This window comes from Chlorocebus sabaeus, chromosome 13 (assembly GCF_047675955.1).
Source record: "Chlorocebus sabaeus isolate Y175 chromosome 13, mChlSab1.0.hap1, whole genome shotgun sequence".
NCBI lineage: Eukaryota > Metazoa > Chordata > Mammalia > Primates > Cercopithecidae > Chlorocebus > Chlorocebus sabaeus.
In genome coordinates this window covers 48,537,449-48,565,182 of record NC_132916.1, presented here as the reverse complement: position 1 = coordinate 48,565,182, position 27,734 = coordinate 48,537,449, and the positions used below count along the sequence as shown (strand labels likewise).

At 34.8% G+C, this 27,734-nt stretch overlaps 1 protein-coding gene across 2 annotated transcripts in view; it reads right to left on the bottom strand.

Annotated features, from left to right (window-relative positions):
* NKAIN2 (sodium/potassium transporting ATPase interacting 2) overlaps positions 1-27,734 on the bottom strand; it is a 1,030,851-nt gene that overhangs the window by 457,535 nt on the left and 545,582 nt on the right. For both annotated transcript variants that reach the window (XR_499978.3, XM_038000565.2), the window contains exon 3: positions 14,895-14,975. Coding sequence is in view for 1 of the 2 variants with exons in the window: in XM_038000565.2 (XP_037856493.1) it covers positions 14,895-14,975 (81 nt within the window). In the remaining variant the exon portion in view is untranslated. The remainder of the gene's footprint in view (positions 1-14,894; positions 14,976-27,734) is intronic.

The following is a 27,734-nucleotide window of genomic DNA, read 5'->3' as shown; positions in this document are numbered from 1 at the left end:
TCTTGCAGCTCTTGCTCCTGCCAGAGTTATTTTCATAACAGACATAGTGATATTTATAACTATAATTTGAATCGTATCATACTTATACTTTTCAATGTTTTCTTACACTTAGAACAATATCCAAACTCTGTATGTTTTTAGAAAGCTGGGGAAAATTAGGAGTTATTTTACATTGCTCAGGTTCAATCAAATGTGAGGATCAACCTATAATGTTCAAAAAGTTTTTTAACAAATATCTATTAATCTCTTTTCAGTAAAGCATATTTGAAAAGTATATAAATGTTTTAATAATGGAACAAGAATCAGAATCATAATGAAAAAGAATATTTGCCAGTGATTTAGATGTCTCTAATTTTGACATATAAACTAAAATTATACTAGGAATATATAGGAAAATTGAAAGTAAAGTTTTTATTCAGGGTAAAATATTTTTTAATATTTTCCAAAATGTATGTTTCCTAAAGAGAACATTTCAGTGTGAAGTAAACTTGAGTATCCTTTCTCTTAAGGCAATTTATCAATTAAGACGAACATAAAATTCCTGAGAACAGTAATTCTAGTGAATTTCAAAGACTGACTTTCCTTTATTTGGGAAGGGCAACCTGCTCAAGTAAGTGGACAGCTTCAGGAAAAATAAACACAGATGGCACAGACCCTGAAGATCTGAGGGGTGATAGATGTCACACACAGACAGCCTGCACGTCCCACTCAAAATATTGTTTTTTTCATGTTGTATTTTTTGTTTTAACACACCCTGGGAGAATGTGACTTGAAATTTGGCCAAACATATGGTATATTTAGATTATAAAATACCCTGTAATAATATAAAACTGAAACCAAATTTCTTTAAATTAATAATACTTTGTATAAACATGTATGCTATTTTGTCATGAGAGCTTTTTGTAGTACCAATAAATTTATCATCAAAACCAATCCAATTTCTCCCTATTTCTAAATATGCAATTGTTTTATTCCCTTCCTTTCTCAATCTTCATGTCTTTATGTTTAGTAATTCCATAGTTGTCAGAGAAAATACTAGGGTTTGTGTTCATTTGCATTTTAGCTTGACTGTTTGACAATGTTTTCCAAACAGGATCATGTTACATGTGCCCGGGTAAAGAGACTTTGATCTTATGTAATACTCAAGAGAATGGAATCATTTAGAAAATAAAACACAACCAGGGAAGTGATATAAATCTGGAAAATATTATAACCCTCATAAATCACATTTACAATGTGTTTTTTTCACCTTTATAAAAGAAAACTGTAACACAACACTGCTAAAACTTACACTCTTTTTTTTTTTTCTTCTTTTTTGAGACAGATTCTTGCTGGGGTGCAGTGGTGCAATCTTGGCTCACTGCAACCTCCGCCTCCCGGGTTCAAGCGATTCTCCTGCCTCAGCCTCCTAAGTAGCTGGGATTACAGGCACATGCCACCATGCCCGGCTAATTTTTTTGTATTTTTAGTAGAGACGGGGTTTCACCATGTTGGTCAGACTGGTCTTGAACTCCTGACCTCGTGATCTGCCCACCTTGGCCTCCCAAAGTGCTGGGATTACAGGTGTGAGCCACTGCTCCTAGCCAATTTACACTGTTAAAAATCAATGGAATTAACAAACAATGGAATTAGTCACAGACTAAGAATGCTCATCTTTCTAGAGTTACAAGATTGTAGCGAAACACTCTTGTCTCATTATCTCATAAGCAATTAATACTTTATGTTTTGTTGCACTGAACATTTCATATCCATTACTGCTGTTAGATAATATTCTGTTAACTTTGTTTTCAAAACTATGCTTCTAGCTTCATATTTATTGAGGTATAACTTACAGAGAAAATAATATCTAGCAGTACTAATTATTTGGTTATTTGACAATATTAAACTCAGCTATCTTCGTTTTTTGTTTTTCATTGAGAAGGAAACAAGAAACAGACAAGAAGAATTGGACTCATTATGCAGCACACTATGATGCCGCAGTTAACACACTGCAGAAATGCATTAGAAAGTAAGTAGTGGGGGGTCTAGGTGTAAAAATTTTTTAATGGATTAATTGTACTCATAAAACCAGAGTGCAAAATCTTGAGTCCATTCATTCTGTAGGTTTCTGGTGAATTGAGGGTACTGGGTGTACCTTCCTGGGGGTCACAGCCTTTGTGAGTGCCAATGTAGCTACAGATCTCTTCAGAAGCAATTGTAAAGTGTGCCTGCTTGCGTGCTGTTGGTTCCCCTCTCAGGACTAACTGAGAGCACCAAACTCATTCTCACTTTTAATTTAAATAAAAGATATGAGGACCTATCACTAGAGATTTTTCTGTCAGAGTAGAAAAGAAAAAGAGTGTCCCCGTGGTATCGATATTGCTATTTTGCCTCAAAATGCCTAGGTTTTACACATAAGAAAGATGACATTTTTGACGTAGCTCCTAATTACTTCAGTTTTACATATTACGCTACCTCTGAGTGTGAAAACCCTGGAGTCCTACAATTACCATTAGACTCATTCCTCTAGCAGTTTGCATGTGCTAATGAAGAAAAAAGAAAAACTAATTATATTCTATAAATGACTGTTTATTAGTGAGTCATCCTCCTTTTTACCCTTCTAAGATGCATTTCTGATTGCATCAGGCTGTATACACATTTTGCTTTACTAAAAATTAAAAATATAACCTATAAAGAAGAGGAAGAGAAGTGACACTCTAAGTGCTACGTTGAAACTTAAATATTTCAAAATTTCTTCATGCAAATCTCAATCAAGAAAGAGAGCTAAATAGCCTCATTTTCTCTGTATTGTTTTGCATCCATTAGCATGGTGTTTACTGAACATTGCTCCCTGGTTACCTATAGTGTACTGAACTACTAAACCAAAGGTTCAATTGCATTTTCAATGTAAATTTTAAGTACAAAGCAGAATAGAATAGGTTTGTCACCATATGAAAGCCATGAAAAACAGCCACTTATTTGCTCTTTCTTTGCCAAATAATCTGGATGCTAGAAACAAAGATAATTTATTCCGCTATTTAATATCCCTTGAGTCGTATTTTTAAATAATTTCCCCCTATTTCATCAAAGCATCAATTGTCCCGGAGTGAACCGACAGGTAAAAAAAAAATGACATTCTGCCCTCTAAAGCAAATTTATCAACTGCCAATCTTAATTTAGTTTCCAAATGAGTCCCAAGGGTCACGTCTGGGTTACTGTTTACAGTAAAGGGGGTGATTTTGACGCAGCCATCACAGAACTTATCAAAGACCAAAAGCACACCAGGGGCTGGGGTGGACTATGAGGAATTTGGCATACTTTTCAGGTAAATTTTAAACTATTTCAGGATGTAAGGCATGGTGCCCAATCTTCTGGCTTCCCTGGGCCACACTGCAAGAAAAATAATTGTCTTGGGGATCACATAAAATATACTAACACTAACTGTAGCTGATGAGCTAAAAACATAAATCACATAAAAAAAACTCACAATGTTTAAGAAAGTTTACAAATGTGTGTTGGGCTACACTCAAAGCCGTCCTGGGTCGCGTGCAACTTGCAGGCTGTGATTTGGACAAGCTTGACCTAAGGGGCCATTTAATAGGAAATAATTGCAATGTGGACCAATTATTTCAAGGTTTTCAGAACATTACAGTGGTTTCACTTTTTAAAATTCAAATATTTTTAAATTTAAAGCCATGGAACTCTTAATGCAAATGTATTCTTGTAATTTTGCATGGCTCCATAAACAATAAACCTATACAAGCACAGCTTTTTAAAACTGGGCATAAAATAAAAATTACTACCCTAGAATAATTCCCATAGAGTGGGCTTTAGAGACAAACAAGGATGGTAATTGCTTAGGTCATGTTCATATTTGCTATTGTTTTATTTCCAGCAGGACACTATCTTGGAATGTTATTATCTGTGCTTTTAATTTTTATACTTATGCTTTGCAAACTTTCTCTTCTGAGTTAGTGATATCCTCGTTGCTTCAAAGATAATTAGCATTGTTTTCATAGGAATGCAAAAAGAAAGAAATGGTTGGTGCTTGATTTTTATTTTATTTTTCAAAAGAGCCTCTCAAAGACCGCATCAGAAATAATAGCTTTGAAACCAAAGCCTTTGATTCATGAAAGAGTAAAATGTTGCTGAGAAAGAAATGTTGGGTAAGGGAAACTGCACTTGGTTTATTTTTTTACTAACAGTTTGAAAAGAGAACAGATAAAACCATAAAAGTCCATTTCCAGAGAGAACGGAGTAAGAAGTTGCAGTAATTGGGTCAGGTATGCCTTTGAATGAGTAACAGATCATCTTGTGAAGATGGCTGAGTTTCAGACAACTCTGGTTGTCTGTTCTCATCGCTCTTTAGGAGGACCTTCTACTAACATTTTACATGCTTGGTGCCTATGAATCACCCAGAGGAAATAATGCTTGCTCATGTTCCAAAACTTTGCGGATGCTTGGGGGACTCTTCTGTTTGGAAGGACCCTCTTTCAATACCCATGAAATTTTTTGAGGCCCTCAAAAAAGAAAATGGGGTTCTTGACATCCCCTGGGGAATCTGAAAGCGGTTTTAAGAATAGGGAAAGATGTCAAAGTAAGATAGTACAAATTAACACAGTTCATTCATAGTCATAGGAACTATAGCTGCCATCTAGATCTTGTGGAGGGAAAGAATGCAACTCAGTTATGAGAGGAAACAGGAGAACTATTAAATGGTTTACATTGTTTTAACCACAAGGGTCAGGAAAGTCAACATTTGTGTGGAAATATGCAAGCATAGTTTTAGTTTTCAACCAAAGAATATCCTAAAAATTAAGATCTTTAGCTTCTGAAAATTCAATTATAAAGAAAATAAAGAAAACTAGAGGCATGTCTGGATACATTTTGGAGTCAGATCCACCTTGGAGAAAGGCTTGGGGACATTTCTAAAAGAATTTTACCACACAAAAGCAGCATAATATAACTTGGGAATTAAAGGAAGAATTTAAGCCTAAGTTCTCCTTAGAGTTCTGGGTAATCTACTTGGTTATTTCACTTGATATCTTGGGTGGTATCAGCAGTAAGTATTACATCAGGTGATGAATTTGTTTATGCACAATTATCAAGATGTACCCTAGGATCCCTGATTCAAAGGATGGCCAGAAATCAAGAACTTACCTTGTGCCCTATGTCAAAGTTCCCAGTAATTAAATCCTTACAACTCAAAATATGTTTGATAGGCAAACAAGAATGTCATCACATAGCAGTTAGGGATGCAATAACTTAGGCCTTACTCTAAGAGAATCATAATCTATAATTAAAAAGATGTCAAGGTGAATTATATAAGGGTTAGTTTTCAAGAGCCCTAATTTGAGGTGACCTAATGCTGGGATTACTTTCCTTTTGCTTGCTACCACCGCAGAGTGCTGGAATTGACCTGAGAGGTGTAGACCGCATTATCCACGCAATAGTGGAGGAGAAGAAAAAGTCCCCAGCAGCTGTATTTGTAGATCTAGGCAATTAGTGAAGTCCACTCTATTACCATTTGATTTCATTCCAGTGAGCATCGTTCATGTGCCTGACATTTTCCTTGATCCAGGCGATGCATAAAACATGATTCCAACATTGAAGAAGGGATAGTTAAAGAAACATGTAATTAGAAGATATTGATAAGAATAACTTGTTGCATTTGTTTTATGACACATCAAATGGGCTTATTTATAAACATCTAAAATTCTCTTAACTGATTCTGTAATTCCTCACTACTGTGTGGTGGCTCAGTGGCATTCGCCTGAATAACGATGATGCGTGGTCTTTTAGCAAATTCAAGGAGAGATGGAAACATAAATACATATTACAATACAGTGTGGGAAATAATATCATAATTATTTATAAATTTATGGAGAGTTATTCAGCATTTTAAAATTCTTATTTATTACTTTTTTTTTTTTGAGACAGGGTCTCACTCTCTCACCCAGGCTGGATTGCAGTGGCACGACCTCAGCTTACTGCAGCCTGTACCTCCTGGGCTTAGGCAATCCTCTCACCTCAGCCTCCTGAGTATCTGGGAATACAGGTGGGAACCACCACAACTGGCTAATTTTTTGTATTTTTGGTAGAGATGGGGTTTCACCATGTTGCCGAGGCTGGTGTAGCTCAGGTGATCCACGCGCCTCAGCCTCCCAAAGTTCTGGGATTATAGGCATGAGCCACCGTGCCTGGTCTATTATTACATTTCAATTCAGTAATCTGTCATTTGACAATCACACGTTTCCCCAATAAGTAAGGTTATACTGGCCTCAAAAGATGAGATGGGAGGCATTTCTGCTGTATTCTTAGAAATAATTTGTGTATATTGGTAATACAACATTCCTAAACATTTTTGAGAATTTTTCAGTGAAATCATGTGAACACAAAGTGTTTTTTTTTTTTTTTTTTCTGTCAAAAGGTTTTGATTAATGATACAATTTATGTAATGGATAAAAAGGTCTTCAGATTTTTAATTTATTTCAAGTTGTGGTATCCAAAGAATTTGTCTATTTCACCCTGATTGTCAAATATATTGGTTTAAACTTGTTCATAATGTACTCTCTCTCCAATCATCTACAGAGTTATTTGTCATATTAGCAAAATGTGATTTTACTTATTTTTTCATTTAATCACTATTGATAAGGACCTCCTCAATTTTATAAACACTAAAAGGCAATTTGGCTTTATTGTTTCTTTTCCCCTATTGTATATGCATTGAGTTCTGCTATTGTCCTTGTTATTAGAAAGTTTCACTTTAGAGAAGTTTCGGTTGTTGTTCTCTCACTAGCTTCTGGCTACGGAAGTTAAGATCATTGAGTTTTGAGCATTTGTTCTCTTTTAATATCTCCCTTTAAGGTCATATTTTTTCCTTTAAGCATTTCTGTAATTTCACAACACCAAGTTTTTTTTTTTAGCATAAATTCATTTTTATTGAGTTCAAAATACTTTCTAAACTCCATTCCAACATATTAGGTCCATAGGTTCAGAAGCGTATTGCTTAATTTCCACACAGTTGCAGATTTTCTAGCTTAATTCTATAGTTGTCAGACAATACTTGCTGAATAATTGCAAATCATTCTATAATTTGACTATTCTACATTTTGAATAATTATGATTGAATATTCTATATGCCTTTGAAAACCCTTTTGTTTGGTGGAGTGTAATATATATGTCAATTATATCAAGTTTTTTAACTGTTTATATAGATATTCTATATCCTTATTGCATTTTCATCTGATTGATATATCCAGAGAGCAGTGTAAACGTTTCCCACTGTGATTGTGGATATGGCTCTTTCTCCTTTTAATTCTATTAATTTTACTTCATATACTTTGAAGCTGTATTATTTTATTCAGTTAATGTTGAATTGCAACATCTTCATGTAGATTTACCTTTTTATCATTATGACATTTTCCCCTTTATCTTTAGTAATGTTTCCTGCCTTAAACATTACCTCATCTTATATTAAAATTACTACATCACAAATCTACAAAAATTACATTTGTGTTTACAGGAACAGATTTTTCCTTGTTCTTAACTTATAATTTAAATCCTATTTAAGGCATATCTCTTATAGATAACATACATTTGGGTTTTGTGTCTTTATCCAGACCAACAATCTTAGCAGCCTTTTAATTGGAGTATTAGTACATTTACATTTAATATATTTATTGATATATTTAAGATTACAGCACTCATCTTGATATTTTTTTCTTATTGACCCTCTCTGTTGTTCTTAGCATTTCTTCCTTCTTAGCATTGCTTAGGCTAATCAATGACTTTTGTTATTTAATTTTTCAGCTATAGTTAGTTTTTAGGAGTTATGCTGTCTTTTAGTAGTTACCCTAGAAATTACTAGTCCTGAACTATTATAATCTAACATAAATATTACCATTAACATTTCTATAATAATGCTAGAACCTTAGAACACTTTAGCTCCTTTCTACCTTTTGTGTTATTGTTGTAATGAATTTTAATTTTCCAAACATTTACATCCTCAAAGATTTTATTGCTATTGTTTTGTGTTTAACAATACCACCTGTGTTATTCTTTCTAATATCTTCTTTCCTTCCTAAAATTCAATTTTTCTCTCTGGGGTGTTTTTTTCTCATTCTGCCTAAATAACTACCTTTAGTATTTCCTTCAGTTAAAGTTTGCTAATAATTATTTAACTTAGGTGTTGTTGAAAAATGCTTTCATTTCATCTTAATTGTTGAAGAATATTTTTGCAGGTTAAAGAATTCTAGGTTGGCATTTTAAAGCACTTTAAAGATGTCATTCAATTGTCTTCCTGTTGAAAGGTCAACTGTCAGTCTTTTTCTGTTCTTTTGGGTCTTTGGGTCTTTTATCTTTGTGCGCCTTTTATAATTTTCTCTTTAATTTAGATTTTTAACGCTTCTATTCATCTATACCTAAATCTGTTTTCCTTGATTACACTTGAAATATTAAAGTATTCTTGAATCTGTGGGTTGACGTTACTAATTAATTTTGGAAAACTTTCTGCCATCTTCACTTCAGATATTGCTTCTATCCAATTCTGTTTTTTTATCCCGTTAGTTCAATAATGTGCATATTGAATCTTTTGTTGAACCCACATGTTTTTGACATTCTTTTCTCTCTTTTTTTAGTATTTTTAACCCTTTTCTGTGCTTTAGTTTGGAAAATTTTAATAAATTATTTCTCAAGTTCCTTAATTATAAATTCTATTCTTTTAAATCTACTATTAAACTTACTTAATGAGTTCTTGCTTCTAGATATTATATTTCTAAGTCTTAGAATTTCCATTTCATTCTTTACATAAATTCCAGCTCTCGGGGGGTAAATTCTTTCTCTTTCAATGAATTAGTTCTAGTTTTCCCATTTATTTTCTTTAATATATTGTGCATGTGTTTTTAAAAATCTTCATCAGATAATTAAAATATCTGAATCATCTCTTGGTCTATTTCAATTGTGTATCTTCTTCTCTTTCAATCATTACATTCTTTCTTTTAGCATCTGTAATGATTTTCAATTGCCTGATGTCATGCACATAAATAAATTGTAAATGTCTAAAATAATGGTATCTTTATCCTAAGATGTTTCTTTTTTCTCTCAACTAGAGAGATAAAGTGACGGGTAATCAGCTAATTTCAATCAAGAATTGTGCTGAGTTGTGTCTGGATTTAGTTCTGGTAATCTTCAGTCTGTACTTGGTTTGCCCCTGGCTTGTTCTTCAGGTCTTTTCACATGAAAGTCTAGTTTATTCTATAGAGTCCTTCCCTGTCTTCAAACTAATTTGGCATGACTGCTGAAAAATTTTTATTATGCATTTACAGAGTTTTCCATTTATATTTTTAGCCTAGTACAGAATTTCCCTAATGCCTTAACAGAAAAATTGCCTATGTGCTTTAGACCTCCTCCCTCAAAGCTATGCTGATTTATACATTTGCCAAAAAATAGCATTCAACAGGATGTTAAGCCTGAAATCTTAGCCTCCTGCCTCAACCAGAAACAACAAATGCACCCAGGGTATAGCACGTTTACAAAGCCAGCTGATCTTTTTGGAATATAACCTTTTTTGAGTAGTCATTACTTTAACAGATCTCTGTTGTTTTCAACTTATTGGTATCTAAAGTTTACAATATATATACACACAGAAGTACTAGATAAATTATACAAATATATATTTCTTGCTTTATCTCTTGGTCAATTTATATAAGGATTTTGATAGTTCATATAAAACATTCTGGCCGAGTGTGGTGGCTCACGCCTGTAATCCCAACACTTTGGGAGGCCAATGAGGGCAGATCACTTGAGGTCAGGAGTTCCAGACCAGCCTGGTGAACATGGCAAAACCCCATCTCTACTAAAAATACAAAAATTAGCTTAGTGTGGTGGCACACACCTGTAATCCCAGCTACTTGGGAGGCTGTGGCAGGAAAATTGCTTGTACCCAGGAGGCAGAGGCTACAGTGAGCTGAGATTGCACCACTGCACTCCAGCCTGGATGACAGAGCAGGACTCTATCTCAAAAACGATAATAAAATTATTTTTCCTCTTTTATTCATTTTTTTACAAAATAAATTTTGCTTTATTCTCTTTTTTCTTCTCTTAGTAGAAAGTGAATAAAAGAAGTTGGATTCTTTGGGGATGATGATAAATCCTTTTGGACATTTTGAATTTAAGGTGACAATAGAATTGGCTTGACACCAGCAGGAAGTTGGAGATGTGACATGTTAACTTAGCAACAAGGTCAAGACTGAAGATATGAATCTGGTAGACATATGTATAAAGATTATAGTTTATGTCAGTGAATGGCATTTTCAAGTAAAAGAATGGAGACAGAATAAGAACATTTCATGGACTCTTTTCCTCCCTTTAAAGATATTAAAAGGAAATAGAAAATAAAGAAAAATGAATTTAAGAAATGAGGAAATAATCAGTTTAATTCAATGAAGTATAAAGGAAAACAAGAGAAAGGAGATGGTGACTGACTAAATTCTAACTGGTTGGTTCATTTCTAGATTTGGGAAAGAGTTACATTATATTTAATTATTAATAACAGGTCGAATATCTTTCCCTGCATCATCAGGCAAAAATCTGCTTTGATAGTTGGGAAATAAAAATTTTTCTAATTAGTTTAGTAATCGTTAATTGAAATTTTCTCAGATATATAAATTTTACATTAAGAAAATCAAAATTAAAAAAAATGAACCCAATATATTGTCATTATATTTGTTAAATTTTATCTTAAATCAATTATTATAGGTAGTCTTTGTTTAATAGTGATTGCTCATATATTTTTATCTCATGAAGAAAGTAAAGAAGAAGAGTTATTTTTTCAAATAAAAAAGATTATAACATATTTCTCTGCATACCATCTTTTTACATATGAGGTCAGAAAAGCAAATTTTGTTACAAGCATTGATTTGATTGAGCAAAAGAATCCAAATATCTGATATCTTTCTAAATGAATTATTCATTTTGTTACAGAAGAAATAAAACTGAGATTGTTGGAACGGTACATTATTCCACATTGCACTTGCATCTGGTTTTAAGGATTTGTTCCCTATAGCCTACGGTATATGACAGGTTTTATCTCCTTCCTGTCTCTTAACATTCACAAGAGTGCAATTTTATTCCCTAAAGCTTAAATAAGCCACATTGTTACATGACTTTTTTATATAACAAATTTGTAAATTAATAAGTTACATCTAGATCTCTGAATCAACTATCAAAATTATTAAAATATGACAGCTTTCTAGGATGCATTCATTCTGAAACATACATTAGGTATAAATTTCTGTCACTATAGCGAAATCTGAGAGAGATATACCTGCATCCCCTAGTCCAAAGGGTTAAATAAAGACAAATTGTGTTGTTTTAAGTGTACAATAATCCCTTGGTTTATCCTTCATGCTCTGTAAGTTTATTGTTTTATTTGTAAAGTTAGGCACATCATTCACTAATGGTGCCCCATACATTATAAAGGTAGAAACATATCTGAAAATAGTAATATGAAGAAAAGTGTAAGTATATAATTTCAGCCTGAGTAATTTATAATTTTATCATATGCAATATAATATAGGTTTTTACAGACAATCAGAAGACCACTAAGTTTCCTTCCCTTTGTATTACTATTCAAAAAAATAATACAATAAATTTTTTTCTCCCAGATGAACTGAATAGATTAATTACCATATTATATGTGTTTTCCTTCTTACTGCTATATACTTTCAACTTAAAAATTACTTCAGAACAAATGGCATATCTCTCCTGTGTTGAAAATAACTCAACTCAGTTGATGGCTGAGGTTAGTTCTTATTTCTCTCTATTTGATATATGATCAAGAGAACCACAATTGCCAAGAATAATACAACAGAATAATAAGGCTATATGAGCAATTGTCAAAACTATTAATTCAATAGCCCAAGTCACATTTGATGCTCAAAGGCAATTTCAAACAGTTACCAGACACTTCAGGTTACAGACTAATTTTTTCTCAGTTTCCTTAACAGGACATCTACGAAAATATCAACCCAGGAAGTTACACACCGCTAAATGCTTTAGGATATTTAGTTTCAACACTAATATCTCATGCATTAGCATAAGCAGAAATAATTACAATTATATTAAATGTGTATGTTTATTTGCTGCTATCATCTTATGTATCATTTTATATTATATTCCCATTATTTTGTTAATTTAACTATGATATAATATTTAAAAGTTTCTCCAGTGGATTATTTTTATTTTTCCTTAGATTTTATGGACACTATAATTAAAATATGCTATTTGAAATTTTAATAACAATGTTGGATTTTCATAGAATTTTCAATGAAGAAAATGTATTAACTATATCCCTATGTATACAAAGAAAGCACAATCAAAAGGGTTAGTCCTGTGTATCACATTATTGAAATTAAGTCACTTCAATATGAATGTACACAGGCAGTTGGTTGATCACTATAATTTCCGTTTCACTCAGAAGCATATTGCAGATAGTTCATTAGAAAAAGCAGAGAAGACAGCACAAAGTTCTAAACTCTAATCAGGTAACAAAAATTTACCTTAATGGTTTACCACATTTTATTACCTCTTACCAATATCAATTATGAAGCCATCACCTCTTTACAAAAGATTTCATGGAAATAAATACATCTCTTTCACATATATAAAGCCCACAAAATTTCAACCCTGATTCTACTTCACAAACGTCTCCCTCAGCCTCAAACTAACTGATCCATTCATAGGTTAGACACATTCAAACTATTTTTTTTTTTTTTTTTGGTGGATTGAGAAAAACAATGGTTTACATTCTTTTAGTATTATCAGAAGTTTCATGTGTACCATTTTTGAATTTCTATCTTTCTGTACATTTTTCCATTACCATTGCTTCCTTCTAGCACTGTATTACTTGAAGAATATGAGGCAGTTATAACAACTAAAGAATTAAATGGTATAAATACACCTTTTTTCAAACCCTTTGAACAGGAAAGAGAGGAAAACCCAGTACAGATAACTATATAACTTTGCCCTTTATGGTTTTCTTTTAGATTATTTGTTAAAAGGGAAATTATTAAATTTTTATGTGCTCTGCACAGCCTAGCCTTAGTTTATAGGATGAGAAGAAAATAAAAGATTAACTGTTTTATTGCCAGGGGATAGTCATTATCTGCCCGTGTACATTGGAAGAATTCTTAGCGCCCTGGCTGTGTTTTCAATGCCTGTATCCAAGGTCATGAAGTCATGAGCTTTATTCTGTGCCCGCAGTCATCATGTGGAGCAGTGAACACAATTACAGAACATTTGTGCAGCCAGCTTTGCTCAAATCTCTTTCTCTCTTTTCTTAATATTAAACAAATTCTCTGATCTGCTGGATCATTTTACTCAGGCAATATGTCTGAACACCTGCCTTACAATTTTTAAGGTGATTATTTAAAATTGAAAATATCATTAAAAGTCATCCTACTGTGGAACTTCTTTGAAGAAAGTGGATTATAGAGTAGCAGAGATATATAAATTGGGCAAGGAATTCAAATCCTTGGAAAAGCATGTCTGCTTTTCTTACACTGAGGCGAATGTGAGTTTTCAGCAGCAATCCTGTCTGGGTCCCTCCTAGAGCCACTGAACAATTTCTTTTCATTGGTCACGGCACCTTCCTGAAAAGACTGCCTGCTAACCAGAGTGTGGGGAACGATGCCCTGCAAGAAACACAGAAATGGCATCCTCTAGGGAGATTTTGTCAGCCATGGTGAGGACTTGTCCACATTCTGATCATAAATTTACACATTCCAGAAGCTTTGGTTCTCTCTCATATCATGATGTCATCTTATTTTATCCTTCATCTTTTGTCATTGAATAAACACAAATCAAGATGATTTTCACTTGATATAAAGCCACATATCACAGTTAAATAATGAACAGCACATGCTGAGTGTTTTGTGGAACTCCTGCATTTAGGATCATAAATGTGTATTATCATTCTCCTCTTCTCTCTCCTGCCAAAATATATAGCTTGACAAGGCAAAAGTAGTTCCTGAGGAATTTTCTTTAAAAAAATTTTTTTTAGCTGTCTTGGTCTTTTAAAGCACGCAAGTATCTCTAGGTTTTAAAAACATCAACATGTTTCCAGGGACCTTCTGCTCTAATACAGGGTAAGTAAAAGAATATTTTTACAATTTTTATGTTTTGAAGTTTTAAATACGAGGAAGTACATACAAGTTTGAAACTCTCTCAAGAGTCAGAATTTGCTACTACCTTGAATGGATTACCTCATTTTACTTATTTGTTGTCAATTGCATTCTAATAGAAGGATGATGGTTTTTGAGATCTAAAGTCTATGCTCTTTGAGTAGTAAGGGTATCCATGTGAAAAATATAGTAGCAAGATACACACATACAGAGCAAAAAAAAACTGAGTGAAAAAAGCAAGTATTTAGTTTTCCTAGCCTTTTTAGAATAAAGGGTTTATTTTATTCATTTCTGTAACATATTATATCCCTCTAGTAAGGATTTCATTCAACCAAAGCCCATTAACTGTTAAATTATTGCACTGCTATTTAAAATCAATAATGAAAATGTTTTGCAGAGTAATAAGCAAACTAAGTGATTTCAGAAATCTTCAAGATTTTTTTTTTAATTCACATTTTGCTTCAGAAATGTCTCAGGGGTTAATGTTTTAAAGTACACTGGTCACTATAATAATCAACATTTCACATTAGTTTTGCTTAAGAAAAAGTACATTTTTGTGACTCACTAAACATATTTTTAAGAGAAAAATGCAGAAATATAAATCAAGACACCTTTCATTTTACTTTCATTGAGGTGCATCTAAGCAAGCAGCACAGGATGAGACTCTGCCTTACTTAGGAAGACACTTGCTAACACACTACTGATGACCCAGGCAAATTAGGGGTAAATTACCTTTGAGAGGTCCCCAGCCTCCAAATAGAAGCAGATAACAAACACATTCCACGTAACCCAGAGGACTAGCCAGACAGCATACTGTAGAGAAGCGAGAGAAAAATAACATATAATTAATTTGGAATCAGTCGAGTATGATTCAAATAAAACTTGAACTTTTGCACACCCAAATATAAGATTAGTGGGAAAGGTTAGATATTGCTTCTCTCTAAGGAACAGGATTAGATGTACGTTTATCTCTGTTGAGTTTTTTTTCCCCCTTTTTTTTCCTTTTCTTTCTTTTTTTTTTTTTTTTGACAAAGTCTCACTCTGTCACCCAGGCTGAAGTGCCGTGGCATGATCTCAGCTCACTGCAACCTCTTTCTCCTGGGTTCAAGTGATTCTGCACTCTCAGCCTCCCAAGTAGCTGGGACTACAGGTGTATGCCACCACACCCAGCTAATTTTTGTATTTTCATTAGGGATGGGGTTTTGTCACATTGGCCAGACTGGACTGTTGAGTTTTTTTTTTTTTTCCTTACTGTTACAGACTCATAGTATTATAGCTCAAATCTACTTCAGGATAAATTTTTTGGTTTTAAGACAAAAAATAGTAATCCACATTTTTGTTTTAAGAGTGAATAATTATAGTTTCTAGACATCTAAAAAAAATTCAATGCTCTAACATACATGTCAGATAAAACTCACCAAAAGAAAACTCACAGTTTCCTTAGCAAAACCATCCCCATGTAGGACAATGTATAACCTTTTCCCAAGTTGTCAAGGATAATCTTCAAATCAGTCTTTCTGCCTCTGTCCCATTCTAATCAGCTTTCTCTCTTTGGTGTCTCCTTTTCACATCTCCATTCACCTTCTTATTTTATCATTTCACTATCTCCCATTACAGTGACCATCTAGCTAGTGTCCCTAAATTTATTCTATTTTCTCTTTAGTGTACCTTCTTTAATGATGACAGATTTTCTTACTAAGATATAGTTCTGATCATTCAGTCAGCTAAAATGTATGAAGCACCCAGAAGGCAACATGCTAGCAAGACACTGAGAATACAGAGGCCAATGATGAATTCCTCCTGAACTCAAATCAAGTGAGGGTGATAGATTTTTAAAAAATAGATCATTATTATACAGGAATCATAAAAATATATAAAGTCTGAGCACAAGGAAGGAAAATGAGAGGAGTACATAACCTGTTCTGGGAAAAAGAATCTGCAAAGCTTAACAAAAGAGGTTAAGAAACACCTTCCAGAAGAGATGAATCAAGCTTAAAATGAATGGACTTAAAAGCATGGGGGGTTGGAAGGGCTTTCATGGGAGGGTCCTGGAAACAAAGGAAAGAGCAGGTATGAATTTTTAAAAAGTGGAACAAGATGGTATCATGTCACTTCCCTTCTAAACAAATGCCAGTGGCTCCCATCCTTTCTAGGTGAGTTCCAACATCTTTAATTTATGCTTCACGAACCTCCATGATCATGATCATGATCTTGCAACTTGTTATCTTTTGAGACAACATATGTGTTTCAGTTGACCTCTGGAGTAATCCTCAATTCCGGACACATATATTATTTGCTCTTCCATGTAGATGGAAAGTTATTTCCCACCTCTGTGCCTTTTGTGTATTATTGTTGGGGTGATCAGACCCAACACCAGGTTGTGGGGGTGACAAAATCTGGCAGAATCAAAGGAATGAGAAAAGACAGTTTGAGAGAGAAAGTGGGTCCAGGGGGCCACCGCGAGTGTGGAGGTCGCAAAGGCCCCAAGCTCTGGAAGCCCAGTCTATTTATTGGTGCTCAAACAAAGAAACAGGTGGTGAGAATGTGGGGATTGAAAGGGCAAGTGTATGATCTACAGCTGTGATGGTTTAGTATTTCCTTTGAAGCATATGGAACATATTCTGCTACTTGAGATAATGGAGAGTAGGTTCTTTTAACTCAAGATACAATCGATCCTGGGAGGGCAAGGAACAAAGAGCTAGCAAGTCTAGACACAATCCAGAGCCATGAGCCCTGGATTCTATCCAAGCCACGAGGGGTTTTATGCCCTGGGCTTTGATTGTGGTGTGTCAGGGCAGCCTTCTGCCCTTTGGCATAGAGCTTGGTGTTCCAAAGATCACAAAGGGTTTTAGACTCTGGACCCTGGACATGTTCCAAGGCTCTTTTACATTGTGTCAGACATGCAAGCCCTGCCTCAGCTTCTCTCAACACTCAGCTTTTCTCCCAACAATTATCCATGTATTTTTGAATACTTTTACTTTCCCCTAGGCACTCTTCTTACCACCTATCATTTCTTTAAAAGGTTAATTCAAATATCACCTCCTTCATGAACAAGAATTTCCTGAGCCCTACTTAGTTCTGCAATAAATTTTGTTTCTCCTAATTTCATATGAAATGTCTTATATCTGATTATTTGCATATTTTCTCCAATGCACAATGGTAAGCTCCTTAAAAGACTACTTTTTAATTTTTATGTTCCTAGGTTCCTAACTTAGTACTTTGCACAAAATAGGTATTAAGACAATATTTCATAAGTCCATGAATAAGTAGCAATATGGAGAAAATTGTATTATTTTCTGATGCAGAACCCATTCTTCCCTCTCAGACCCAGTTTTTATTAGATTACTATGATCATTCATGTAGTATGAGGAGTGAGAGCTCTATGTGAGGAGTTTATGTAACAATAAATGATAACTCAACTGTTTTCTAAAGGAGGTGGTTTTATCTAACTGCTTAATGTGTGCATTGCTCAATGGAGTATAATGTTAGGGCAAACTAAATGATCCAACACAAAATATGGAATTTGAGAAGCTCTGTGAGTTGAGGGCTGGATGTAGAGACAGAATCAGGGAGCCAAGCAGACTGTAGCAAGAGAGGAACTTCAGTTATAGAACAAAGATCTAAGGAGAAATTTAAGTTTGTTTCAATGACTTAAGTGATTACAAGAGACAGAGAAAGCATGACTGATTATAATGTTTTATCATGTCCTTTGTGCACAATGACATATTTTCCCCATATTATTTATAATGGAGAGCTAAATAAACACCATTTACTAAAAGCAAAAGTAGCAGGATACTAAGATTTCAGCAATGGCTGATGAGATAATGAGAGACACTGTATTACACATATCAAATTCTCTTGAAAATTTGTTGTTGGCAAGCATTCTTTCCAATATAGTATTTAAAAATGTCAATGTTGAAGCTTTTTAATTTCATAACTAAAATTATATTTTATGCTTATTAAATGCTAACCATGTTTATCTGTATTCATGTGGTATATAGGGCACAGTCATTACTTCAGTATATGTTGAAAATATAATAAAAATTTGGAATCTTCATTTATACTTAGTTACTTATATTTATATGTATGTATAAATGTAAATTATACTTAGTTTGGTTAAAAATCAAGCTGAAAAATTTAAGTTTTAGTCATCAAAATTAATAATTTTATGAAACCATATGACAGGTAATGGATTATATGCAAATAACTAGCATATAGAGAATAAGAACTCAGAACCTAACGTCTGGTTCTGTCACTTTATGCTCTTTGGCTATCTTCAAGTGATATGACCTATTACAATTAAGTTTACTTAAATATAAAATAGGCTTATTAGTAGTAGCAAACTCCATGGCTTCAGTGAGAATGGAATGATCAACTGTTGAAAAGTACACAATACTTGAATTTTCATTATATGTTGTCATTTTCTTATGACGGTTATGTTACATCACCATCTCTTCTTGTTAAAATAATAACCAGTAGGGTCGGTTGTGGTGGCTCAGGCCTGTAATCCCAGCACTTTGGGAGGCCGAGGTGCGTGGATCACCTGAGGTCAGCAGTTTGAGACCAGTGGACCAACATGGCAAAACCGTGTCTCTACTAAAAATACAAAATTAGCGAAGCATCGTGGCAGATGCCTGTAATCTCAGCTACTAGGGAGACTGAGGCAGGAGAATCACTTGAACCCGGGAGGCAGAGGTTGCAGTGAGCCAAGATTGCACCACTGCACTCCAGCCTGGGTGACAGAGGAAGACTTCATCTCAAAATGAATGAATGAATGAATAAATAAAATAACAGTAATCCCCAAAGACGGTGTGTCATTCTGCCACCCCTGCTGGAAGGCAGTGGTACGATCTTCGATCACTGCAGCTTCAACTGCCCTGGTTCAGGTAATCCTTCCACCTCAGCCTCTTGGGTAGCTGGAACTACAAGCATGCACCACCATGCCTGGCTAATTTGTTGTATTTTTTGTAGAGCCAGAGTTTCACTATGTTGGTCTCAAACTCCTGGGCTCAAGCTATCTGCCTGCCTCAGCCTCTCAAACTTGTCATATTAACTGATATAAAACATTGGTCCATTATATTGAACTTGCAAACTAGACTTGTTTACTTAATGCAACATATTATTCACTAAATTAAGGGTTTTTGATATATTAATGCCATTATTTATAGATGAATGCTATTTCATGAAACCAACGTTTCACTAAAATAACAGTTTATTTCTAACAGCACAATACATAATTATAAAGCATTTTCTATACTTATTTTAAGAGTTGCTTTTTAAAAAATATTTTTATTTATTTATTTACTTTTTAGAGAAGGCGTCTCACTCTGCTGCCCAGGCTGGAGTGCAGTGGTGCTGTCATAGCTCACTGCAGCCTTGAACTCCTGGACTCCATGATCCTCCTGCCTCAGCCTCTTGAATAGCTAGGACTACAGGTAAATGCCACCATGCCCAGCTATGAGTTGTCTCTTGACAGTATTTATTGGCAATTATTTTGGAGCAGAAAATAATTTTTTAGTCCCTTTTTTCTAGAGCAATTCAGAAGGATATGTACATAAAGAATATAGCAAATGTTCCTTTCATATCCTTGCATTTACTTTCATTATTTTCACTTAATTGTATATTTCATTACGATCCAGTTAGTCTCACAATGCACTATACTTCATTACAGATTTACCAAAAAAAATGATCACTGTCACTGGTGTAACCCCTTTAATGAACATAGAAATCCACACTAGTGCTACAGAGGGTAATTGCTACTTGTGCATCACTATCCAAAGGACTTTATCTAATTTATCTCATTTAACTTTCCTCATTAATTTTCTCTCATTTATCTTTCTTATCCCTCCTATCTTAATCCTCTTATTTTCTTTTTTTATTCTTTTCTACATTTTTTTCTCATTTTAGTAGCTGGCACTTATCTATATCAAATATCCTGTAACTGGATTTTGCCTAGTTGCCTAAACATTGATGAAGATTTTGTACTGCCTTGTAATTTGGCCTATGCTTTTTGTCAATAAGCCTTATTGTTCACCCTGCTCTTAAAATTACTCAGCATAGTTATTTAAGAGTATAAAGATCAGTACAAACTTCTTCCCGGTTGCTACAGCTGGTTGATGTGATATAATTGACAATCATGCAGTTTGAGTGTAATTGGAAAAGATGTTCTGCCCTGGAGAGATGGCCTAATATAATAACAAAATATCACAATTGCTAGATACCACCTAACTTGTAGTTTTCTGCTATAAAACTGATTTTGTTTTAGCCTCATTTTTTTCTTGTGAAGAAAATCTTATATTTTATGTTTCAGATAGAAACTTTGAGATATTATCTGTGATGAGAGAAAAATTCTATTGTATGATAAAATTCACTTTTAAGAATTGATTTCTGAAGCACCAGGTGAACCATTTGAGAGATTAATTGAACTTGAGAATCCAGTGAAATGGTTAAAACTATCAGCTAAAAAACGTAATTGAATCATCATGGCTTCCTGTGGTATTTGTGGCTCCAAATGATGAAATCAAATTAGCTATATAAGATAAAAATTAGTTAAGGCTGTTAATCATGAAAGGCCAAAATATTGGTTAGGCTCAGAGACATGGCCCTATTATATGTCAAGGGTTATACAATAATTAGAAAGGTAGACCAAGGTAGTATACGACTAAGAACTTAATTAGAAAAGGAGGTGAGTCATGAATCAATTCACATTTATTAAATACCAGCTGGATGCAAGTGACTTCAACAGAGGCTACAGGGAAATATTACAGGATATAACTGAGTAACTCTTCTAATGTTATTTGTATTTATCAATGATTGGCAATTAATGCAAACTATAGGAATGTTTTTAGGTATGATTGTTTCTACTAGGATGCAAAACTAGTATCAGCTCACTGATATCACAGATATCATGCTGCTAATTTTAATGCATATTGAGACAGCTAAGTAAAAACGAGCCCCTGGAGAATACCCAACCGGCCTAAGCACTGGGAGGATGCAGGGGAGCCTCGGGAAGTTCCCACCTTTTGCAGTGGGGAGGAGGCTGGCTCTCTTCTTCCCGTGCGGTAACTTGGAATTCAATCTGTGAGGCGGAAAACCTGCTAACAGGACTCTCTTGCTTTGTTGAGGGTTCCTGTTTCCCTTTTTTACCTTTTTACCCAATAAACACTGCCCTACTCACTGTAAAATATGTCTGTTTTTTTTTTATAACAATAATATAATCAGTTCTAATGAAGTACGATAGAAGCATTCCTAAGGAACATTGCATTTACAAATCTTGTCTTAAAAACAACTGCTGGCCAGGCTTGGTGGTCATTCTTGTAATCCCAGCACTTTGGGAGGCTGAAGTGGGCAGATTCTGAGTCCAGGAGTTCAAGACCAGCCTAGGCAAGAGGATGAAACCCCATCCCTACAAAAACTTTGCTGGGCATGGTGGCATGTTCCTGTAATCCCAGCTATTCAGCAGGCTTAGGTGGGAAGATCTCTTGAACCTGGGAGGTGGAGGTTTCAGTAAGCCAAGATCACTCCACTGCGCTCCAGCCCGGATGACAGAGCAAGACCCTGTCTCAAAAATAAAAGAAAAAAAAAAAAACAAAAAAAGACTTGTTTAAGCAAGAAAAAGCTTTAGAATTTTAAACAATTAGGTGTTTTAATATTAACAATGAAGGTGTTTTAATAGATATAAATGTATGATTGTAAAACAAACATCCCTGGTCAAAATGGTAGGACAATATTTACCATTTGCACAAAGTTCATTATATTTTCCGCTTAATTTTCTCATCTCCAACAGCAGTAGCATTTAATCTGCTTAGGCAGTCTCATCACTGTCTTATTCTTTTCCTATTGTTATGATAAACGAAGAGCAAAAGTGGCCCAAATAAAGCAAATTATTTCCTTTAGGACCAATGCTAGTCTACTTTATGATGTAAATCATGTGTTCTAATTCATAAATCCTGTTACATCTAAATCAAGCTACATAAACCTGTCCCTTAAGAAAAATACCTACATAAAAACGCACTATTACTATAACTTCTAGTTTGTCAGGGATAAAGGTTCTGATAAGGTTATCAGCCAGAGTGTGACAGAAATCCAGTTCTAATCATAGATTATGCTGCAGATCATAGAGGAAGTCAGATTTCTACCTTCTCATTTTTTACCAATGCTGCTGTCATATGATCAGGCTTTCTTGTGATTTTATATTTGCATAGATGTTTTAATGATTAAATTTAATTCATTTTAAAATAAGATGTATTGTTTTCCCCCCTTATAGAAATTTCTTATTATAGAAAATATTTAAAATTTTGAGCATCAGAAAGGGAAATTGAGAAAATGTTATATTTAATATAATCATCAATATCATTTAGTATACAGGTTTCCATTCTTTTTCCTATGAATATATGGTCTAATGTGTGTTTAAATAAAATGGAAATCTTGCTCTGTATTCTGTTACCCGATTTTTTTCAGTTGATTAAAGCGTCTCACTAAGTATTCTATAACATGTGCCAGTTCAATCATGCACTGTGAGTTATTCAACTATTATTTATTTCAACTATTATTTAACTTTTTGTAATTTTCTTGCTTATATTATGATCAATTCCTAGAAATTTCCATTTTGCATAAAAATGTTTAGTTTAGTAAGACATATAAACTCTTTTGGAAATCATGCCTGAAAATATTTTGCTTAAACACTATTCTTAAGACAGACTATGAATGTTAGAACACCCAAAGGGCGTAATTTTAATGAACATATAAACACGACTTTTAAGTTTTATGAAACTCCAAATAAAAACAGTATCCCAAAGGTATTCCATTTTCTTGAAGTAAAGAGTGAAAAATAATTCCCTTTGATTGAAAAAATCATACTCATACAGCATGAAAACACCCGTATATGACTAATTGCTTGCCTTTGCTGGTGCAAAACATTTCATGCCAAGATATTTACATTTCTATAGTCCTAAGGCTGGGAGCATGCCACCAAAAGTGCTTTAGACACCTATAATTATAAATTAAGTTATATAGAAACGTTTCCCTGGATGTATGCAAATAAATTAGAAATTTGAACATCAAGAAAACATAAAAACTAGTGAAAAATACCAAACTATACTTTTACATGCTTATCCTTGGCAAACTAACACAGGAATAGAACATTAAATACAGCATGTTCTCACCTATAAGTGGGAGCTAAATGATGAGAACTTAAATACAAAGAAGGAAACAGCAGGCATTAGGGTCTACTTGGCGGAAGAGAGGGTGAGAGGAGGGAGAGGAGCAGAAAGAATAACTATTGGGTACTGGGCTTAATACCTAGGTGATGAAATGATATGCACAACAAACCCCCATGACACAAGTTTATCTATTAAGACATCTTCATGTGTAGCCACCCACCTAATTTGAAATTTAAAAAAACAAAAGGCCTAGGGACAAGTTATTTTATTTTTTTAATAATCATATAGTGATTTTTGTTCATGTATATTTGTCCTTATAAAAAGGCTCTAAGATGTAGATGTGTAATTCATAGATCTCAAAATGATGAATAATAAGAAAATAATCTCCAGCAAACTGTTGAAAAGGCAACTTCTCATTGTCACATGTTCATCACTACTTGTTTTTAGAAGTGCCATCAAAAGATAAACTTATTTTTGGCCAGTCAGCAAATAATATGAGTCATATTTATTGATCTATTTGGTTTTGGAAGTCTCAGTTTTAGAATTCTAATAAAACGGGCTTTTCCTATGTTGAAGTTTCTTGGATTAGCCCAATAACACTAAAAAAATTAAATAAAATTGTCTCGAGTTCTGATTACCTAGGTATTGAAGATCATAGTCAAGATGTATTATAATACAGTTTTTTAAAAATTAGGATCATGTAAATTTGAAGATTTTCATATAATACATCTGATACTCTCTTTATTCTATTGCTTTAATGCCCTTTTCCTGGCCTACCCTGACCTTCCACACACACAATGGTAGGCTGGGAAATGGCCCTCTCCAAGATATTCACATGCTAATCCCTGGGACCTGTGATGTTACTAGTATAGCAATAAATAAATAAATATCTAAAAAGTTTTTGCAGATATGATTAAGTTTAAAGATTTTGAGATGAAGAGATTATTTTGTATTATTTGGGTAGGTCCGATGTAATCACCTGTATCCTTATGAGAAGGAGGTAGATGGCTATTTCATACACAAACAGAAACTGATGAGGATAGAGCAGAGAAGGGGTTGCAGATGTGGACTTAAAGACTGAACTAATATGCTACGAACCAGGTAATCCCACAGTTAACAGAACCTGGAAGAGGCAAGGATAGAATTTCCCCCCCAGAGACTCTGAAGTCTCTATGATATCTGCTCATTGCTACAGATTTCAAACTTGTGGACTCCAGAAGAATAAATTTCTGCAGTTATTTTGTTGTTGTTGTTGTTTTAGGTGGAGTCTCATTCTGTCGCCAGGCTGGAGTGCGGTGGCGCGATATCGGCTCACTGCAACGGCCGCCTCCTGGGTTCAAGCGATTCTCCCGCCTCAGCCTCCCGGGTAACTGGGACTACATGCCCGTGCAACCATGCTCGGCTAATTTTTGTATTTTTAGTACAGACAGGATTTCACCATGTTGGCCAGTATGGTCTCAATCTCTTGATGTCGTGATCTGCCAACCTCGGCCTCCCACAGTGCTGGGATTACAGGCATGAGCCACCGCGCCCAGCCAATTTCTGCAGTTTTAAACCACCAAGTTTGTAATGATCTGTGGTAATTTGTGACAGCAGCCATGGGAAACGAGTACACCCACCAAAATCTCTCCCTGCCTAACCTCTCTGTCACTAAAATATAATGCTAAAGAGTGTAATATCTAAATACTTGTGGAGTAGTGTAATTAATTTCAAAATTGATTCCCTCCTTTTGGGCAATTACATCACTACCTCAGAATCTGTCCATTGCTAATTTTTTTTTTTTTTTTTGAGACGGAGTCTGGCTCTGTCGCCCAGGCTGGAGTGCAGTGGCCGGATCTCAGCTCACTGCAAGCTCCGCCTCCCGGGTTTACGCCATTCTCCTGCCTCAGCCTCCGGAGTAGCTGGGACTACAGGCGCCCGCCACCTCGCCCGGCTAGTTTTTTGTATTTTTAGTAGAGACGGGGTTTCACCGTGTTCGCCAGGATGGTCTCGATCTCCTGACCTCGTGATCCGCCCGTCTCGGCCTCCCAAAGTGCTGGGATTACAGGCTTGAGCCACCGCGCCCAGCCTGCTAATCTTTAAATGGCATGCAAATAGAAATTTTTTTTTGGTTATTTGGCTGATGTAATTACTGTGAAGGTCTGTGACAGGAAATGAGGTACTCTTGTTTCATAAGCATCTCTGCAAATTCTCAGTGTATTTCCAACATTCTAACAATAGAAGACTTTTTTTGTTTGTTTTTAGAATAAAGTTCTAGGATGAAGAAATAAATACATTTAGAGTTCTGAATATTTCCCAACTTGTAAAAAAAATTGTCAAAATGAGTTAAGCACCTAGAAAAATATCCCTAATCAAATAACTTTTTATTGCAACAAACTTTGAAAGCAAAGCAGGAGAAAGCAAACGATAATCATCATCAGTATGATGGTGTAATACTTTTTAGTTAGGATAATGAATTACATGATATCATCAAAAATATTAAAATTCTAATAGCCAAGTAGCAGCTCTACATTTATCAGCTATCATTGCTTCCTTAAAAATTGGGAGAGGGTTTAAATTACTAATTGTTTATAATCTGTCATTTTAGTTTTCATACCAAATATTCCTCACTATGACTTTCAGACAAATTTTAACACTATAAATGAATAGTGCTATATTTGGCCCAGAGAAGTGAGTGAAGAGCATCACTTTTAGCTATATTTTTAGATTTTTATGACCAATTTGACCACTTCGAAGGCATCTGTGATTCTTATTAACTGATGCATCCTGCATAGCTAAAAGTGTTGAGTCCTTTACTCTTATGATAAGTAATTAATTTTAAACAGAAGTATTATTAATCATATATTTAATTATAGTTTTTCTACTGTGCTTCATGAAAAAATGCATGGCACTCATAGACAATGATACTATTTATAAGGTACACCAATGTAAACAAAAAAGATAGCTTGCAGCAGCTGAAAGTGACTAACCCAAGGACTCTAGCCACCCCTGGTTCCTCATGAGAAGCTCAACATCCCAGCACATCTGTAAACTATTACCTGTGAGACTACTGGGAAGGGTTTTGCTCAGAAAAACATATATAGTACACAATTTCTTTTCAAAAAGATAGGCTTGCTAATGTATCAAAAATGGTCTGTCCGCTCAATCTGCTCAATAGGGTAACTAGATTTCCCCAGGAGTCTGTATATTCTATAATCACCTAAAATGACCTTCTGAATATCACGTCGTCCAATTAATTGCTCAGCAATGATAGATAATGTGGACAAATCAAGGAGGTAATGCTCACTCGGTTTGCATTTCTCTTACAGAATTCTAAACTAGGTGTTTGAGTTTATTTATTGTTGGTTTTTTTTTTGTTTGGTTTGGTTTGGTTTAGTTTTTTCAGACAGGGTTTCACTCCCTTACCCAGGCTGGAATGTAGTGGAGCAATCACGGCTCAATGCACCCTCCACCTCCCAGGCTCAAGTGGTCCTCTCACCTCAGTCTCTTGAGCAGCTGGGACTGGCTAATTATTATTAGCCAGGTGTGTACAGGTGTGTACAACCATGCCTGGCTAATTATTATTATTATTTTGGAGTTTTGTAGAGACAGGGTCTTGCCATCTTATCCAGGCTGGTCTCACACTCCTAAGCTCAAGGGATCTGCCCATCTCAGCCTCCCAACGTGTTGGGATTACAGGTGTGAGCCACCACACACAGCGAGTATTTTTTTTTTTTTTGTATTTCAAGTGCTCATGTGGAGAGTGAAGTTTCAAATTTAAATAAATTTTTTGATGGCACATCATAAATGATTAATATGAATTAAAGTTTTTCAGCTTTGTATTTCCCCCATTTTAGAAGCATATATATTTTTAAGATCTAACAGCTCTCCAGTGACTATCACAAAAGCAGGGTTCCAATCTATTAGTATCATAATTACTTTGGTAAGATTCATTAAAGAATGAAAAACAGGCTGGGTGCTGTGGCTTACGCCTGTAATCCCAGCACTTTGGGAGGCCGAGGCAGGTGGATCATAAGGTCAGGAGATCGAGACCATCCTGGCCAACATGGTGAAACCCCGTCTCTAATAAAACACAAAAAATTAGTCGGGCGTGGTGGTGCATGCCTGTAGTCCCAGCTACTCAGGAGGCTGAGGCAGGGGAATCGCTTGAACCGAGGAGGCAGAGGTTGCAGTGAGCCAAGATCTCACCACTGTACTCTAGCCTAGTGACAGAGCAAGACTCCATCTCAAAAAAAAAAAAACCTATTTCACAGTTTGATGTACTTTTGGCTACACATAAGAAAATATTGAATTACACGTGGTTTAAACACTATGTTTAAAAAATTTCTCATATATAAAGTCTGGAAATGGGCTGCTGTTGGCAAAATGGCTTAATGCTATCAGAGCTCTAGATCTTCTTTAAAATCTCCGC